This window comes from Anomalospiza imberbis, chromosome 5 (assembly GCF_031753505.1).
Source record: "Anomalospiza imberbis isolate Cuckoo-Finch-1a 21T00152 chromosome 5, ASM3175350v1, whole genome shotgun sequence".
Classification (NCBI taxonomy): domain Eukaryota; kingdom Metazoa; phylum Chordata; class Aves; order Passeriformes; family Viduidae; genus Anomalospiza; species Anomalospiza imberbis.
In genome coordinates, this window is record NC_089685.1 from 43,021,157 (window position 1) to 43,025,770 (window position 4,614).

General features: G+C 51.6%; 1 protein-coding gene across 1 annotated transcript; it reads right to left on the reverse strand.

Moving 5' to 3' along the window:
* Positions 1–1,051: 1,051 nt before the first annotated feature.
* On the reverse strand, positions 1,052–3,887 carry BTG1 (BTG anti-proliferation factor 1). Its single transcript, XM_068190368.1, has 2 exons — positions 3,475–3,887; positions 1,052–2,331 (listed from the first exon to the last, which is right to left on the reverse strand). The coding sequence occupies exons 1-2, from the start codon at positions 3,620–3,622 to the stop codon at positions 1,967–1,969; spliced, it is 513 nt and encodes a 170-aa protein (XP_068046469.1). The 5' UTR covers positions 3,623–3,887; the 3' UTR covers positions 1,052–1,966.
* Positions 3,888–4,614: the final 727 nt, after the last annotated feature.

Consider the following 4,614-nt stretch of genomic DNA (forward strand, 5'->3'; position numbering starts at 1 on the left):
GCTGGACAGTTCAGTCTTATGTTTTGCACTTATATAACCAGCTATACTACAAATCAGCTATGTTACAAAGACATGAACTGGAGATACAACACATTACTACTGTCTAATTGTAAAGGCTCATTCATAGTTGAGCAGGAGCTGCAACAACTCCTGGCAAGTCTGATGCTCAGTTCTCCCATAGCTTGCAAGTCTGGCTGGCTTTTTCATTCAGAGCATCAACAGCAGTTCTTGTGAGTAAAGTGACCAAGGTGGGGCATTTTTATTAAGCACTCACAGAACAAAGTACACCGGAGATAGGAACAGAAAAGTCTTGACTTTTACTCCAGCACTCTGACAAGCCTAAATAGAGTGGTAAGGAATTTCTCTCAAGTGTATCTGCCATACTGTATACAAATGACATTAGTGTGGTGCTTCAGTGAATCACATCTCTACATCATCCATTAACTATGAATACACATATAAGTATGGGCTTCTCACTTCGCCTCAGCCAACCTTTTAAGTTTGGGAAAAAAGACCAACATACCTTTTGTTGAATCCAATCTTAATGATTTCTAAAGTGAAAGTCTTGCATCTGAAGAAAGCAAAAGGCAGCAAGCTGCTCTTAAGGCTAAGGGACACTTGTCCCAACTCTTATTGTGCAGGGAATCCATCAGGTAAGAACTGTGAACTCGTGAGCAAGTAGGTCACAATGGACATTTAGGTTTGCTATATCCTTCATCAGGAAGCCAAGTAAACTTTAATCCTCTGGATTTATTCAAGTCATCTTTGGTGGATGTTATTTCTGTACCTTTTCCTCATATCCTGGAATTACTGGCCCTGGAGTTATTTCCACATTGACTGATTTTACAAGGTTTAAAGCGACATATACATCGTGTTCCCCTAAACTTCCCAAGCATTTATATGTGAGGTCTTCATTAATCCAGGTCTGTACCAAGTGTTCCCTAGCATCAGGGTGCCACTGATGTTCTTAAGCCTTTATAGTACCTATTTTGTTTCTACTGTGAGACAAAAATAATTTAACTGATCCTATGTAATCACGACAAGAGATTAATTAAAATGCCAAGATAGGAAACAATTTATTATAGAGAGAAGAAAAATTTCTCATCCAAAATATAGAAATCTGTACAACTTTGCCACAATCAATATACATGAACTGTACAAATTTACACCAGTTCATAATTTACCAAATAAAAGATGACTAACAAAGTTCACAAAATAGATGGTGGTTTGTGGAAAAGACTTTTACCCAATTAAGAACAAGGAAATTACAAACCAGACCTCCACTTTCTAAAAATAAGAAGTTTACTCAGTCTTAGAAAACTACAAGCTAGCAAATGTACAGATAGCTGGCTGGTGCTAACACCACAGTTCAGACAGTGTCTTTATATGGTCTTTTTAAAGCCTGTTGCCATGGCAGATTCTGATCACTTGCTACTTTTGAGGCCAATGTAAAGATCTGACCATTTCCCCAGGTTATTCTTACTATTTTATCTTATGTACATTTATACATATTTGTAAGTGCTAGGTAAAAGTCTGAAAATTAAAATTTCCAGTATTATGGTGTTCATAAGTCTTGTTACTGAGCTGCCAAAAATGCTAACAATTAGTAAATGTAATAGTGCAAATTTACTCTGCAAGACCTACTGCAGAGAATCACTTTATAAATACAGATCAGGGTTGAAAATTGGTGTAGAAATTAAGTCAGGTGTCTTGGAGAAACTGACACTTCCTAGATCTTCTTACTCCCTAGCAAGCTGCAATCATTTTGACTCACAGGCTATTAAATCACTGAAAGGTACTGTCCAAACTATGGCACTGTCACTTTAAGTATACCATTCTAACGTGTGCCAGATCTTCACAGCTGTGACATGGTTTAAATTCCATAATCCATCCCCAGAGGTGCCCACCCAAAGTAAAAACCAAATTTATCCATCCATTTTAAGGTGATCCATCCACAGACTATATCTTAACCTGATACAGTCATCATATTGTAGCTTTTGGAAGGGCTAGTTCTGCCCAAGAGAAGTTCCTCCTTACAGCTTATTCTGCTGTCTACCATTTGCATGTTGGTGTTACTTTGGCTACCTCCTGCTGGTGCAGCTTCATACAGCACACAGATGGAGCCATCCTCTCCAATGCGGTAGGACACTTCGTATGGGTCAACCCAGAGAGTGAGTTCGCTCGGAAGAAGCTGAAACAGTTCCTGACTGCTCAATCCAATCCGCTGTGCTGCCTGTCCAATGAGAGGATCCATTTTATGGTTGATCCGGATACATCGGTAACCTGATCCCTTGCATGGCTTTTCTGGGAACCAGTGGTGTTTATAATGTTCTATAAAATAAAAAACAAACATTATCCTCCTTAATTCCATGTTGAAAGATACATGCAGCGATTATTGGTCTCTTGCAAATTTCATACATCAAGATCTTAATATGCTTTTTATTTTAGCATAAAATGACTTGAAAAATCATTATAGTTTTTTTTCTGCTGGTGATTTAGGGAAGTGCAATGTCCCTTGGGAAGTACTCGTACAAAGTTATTGTTTTGTGCTACTGTATAGAGAACATCCACCACCAGAAAGGAGTGAAAAGCAACTTCCTGGCATTCAGAAAAACAAATACAAAAATACAGAAATTATTACATACATAACAGAAAAACTCAAGAGCTTCAAAACATCATAAACCAGATAAGAAAAAAAGACCATTTCCAGTATCCTTTCGAGATCACCACCCATGCTTAGCTTCTCACATTCTAAGAACACCCAAAAATAACCAGGGAGGAAGCTGGGCAGCATTTACGGACTGACTCAAGCTGTATTTCACCACTGCTCTTCCCAGCCTATTTTCCATGGCAAGAAACCAAGGACTTCACTTACCTCAGGAGTTTTATCCAACCCAAAACCCTATCGATCTGAGTGTACTCGTAGTCACTATTGAGCCCACTGGGACGCAGGCTTGGGATTACAAAACCCACAGGGTAGCGAAAGAACCCACGGCATTTGCTCCTAACCAGGGCTGTGGGGCGGCTAAGAGACGCTTCTAGAAGAAAGGGGAACCGAGACCCATCGTCCACCGATTAATTTTACTTGGCAAAAAAACCCAGCTTCCGAGCATTTTTCTATCTGGAAACCGGGCAGTTTGAGCCCTTGGCGCGGAGCTCAAGTGCGGGCTGCTCGAAAGCTTTGTCTACGGAGACAAGGACGGGGCGGGGGAGCTGCCCATGGGACGGCCGAGCCCCTTTTGTTTATACCCCGCTCCTGCCTCCCACACCCGCCGGGGCCGCCTCGGCACGGAAGGTCCCAAGGGGCGAGCCACGGCCGCGGAGCCCCAGCCACCCCCCGCGGAGAGGCTCCATTCCCCCTCTCCGGGCGCCCGCGGACCGCGGTGCCGCCCGCACCGCCGCCAGCCCTGCCCGGGCAGGCGGCCCGCGGCGGACGGGGGGGAGCGGCTCCCGCCGCGCCCACGCCGCCCTCACCTGCCAGCAGCTCCTGCAGGCACTGGCTGAAGGTCTGCAGCTGCCGCTCGTTCATCAGCCCCTTGGTCCGCAGGAACTTGGAGATGAAGCCCACGGCCGCGGCGATCTCACGTATCATGCTGGCCCGGGTGTACAGGGCGGGATGCATGGAGGCGGCGGCGGGCGGCAGCCAGGTCTCCGGGACGGCCGACGCTGGGACGGGACGGGTCGGGACGGGGCGCGGAGCGAGCGGCGCGGGACGGGACGGGGGCGGCGCGGCTCTAACTGGGCGCGGAGCAGGCGGCAGAGCCCAGATCACATCCCGGGGGCGGCAGCCTCCGCCTCCTCTTCCTACGGCAGGGGGGCGGCGGCGGCAGCAGCGGCGGCCGCGGCAGCGCTCCCCGCATTTCCTGCGGCGAGGGGCGAAGGGACCTACCCGCCGTCCGCCGCCTCTTATAGCCGCTACCGACCGGAAGTGGCGTCATGGCGCCGGGGGCGCGCCGCCGCCAATCCGGCGATCGCACCATCGTGACGGCAGGCGGCGGGGAGGGGCCGGCCGGGGTGGGTGACGTAATCGGCTGTAAACAAATAGAGCCGGGGGCGCGCGCGGGGGTCGGCGCAAGAAGCCGCGTGCCCGCGCGAGGCTCCCGCGTGCCGGGGCGCGTGCCCGCGCTGCGGGGAGCCGCGTGCGCGGGGGTCGGGGCGCGCGCGGGTGCCCGGTGCGGGGCGTCCCGGCCGCGGGTTTCCGCGCGCATCGGCGCGGGCAGGGCAGGGCAGGGCGCGGCGCGCGGCGCCGGCCGGTGGCGGGGCCGCGCGGGAAGCGCGCGAGCGCGGCCGCGCGCTGTCTCTGGGGAGCGCGGAGCCACGTCAGCGGCGGGGGCGGCGGGCCGCGTCAGCGCGCCGGGACCTCCCCACGCACGGGCGGCCGCGGCAGGGCAGCGGCGCGGGCGCTCCCGGACCGGTGATCGTTTGTGCCCGCAGGCGGCCGAGGCGGTGTGTCTGCGCGTCCTTGCGTTTTCCCGGCGCGCTGGGGTGCGCCGGTGGCACCACGCAGTGCCCGGCCGTCCGGGAGCCGAGCGCGGCGCTCCCTGACGTTTGTGAGCCGTGGCCTTCAGACCGCGTCCACACCGGGGTCTCCGGCCGGGGACCTCCGCGCAGAGC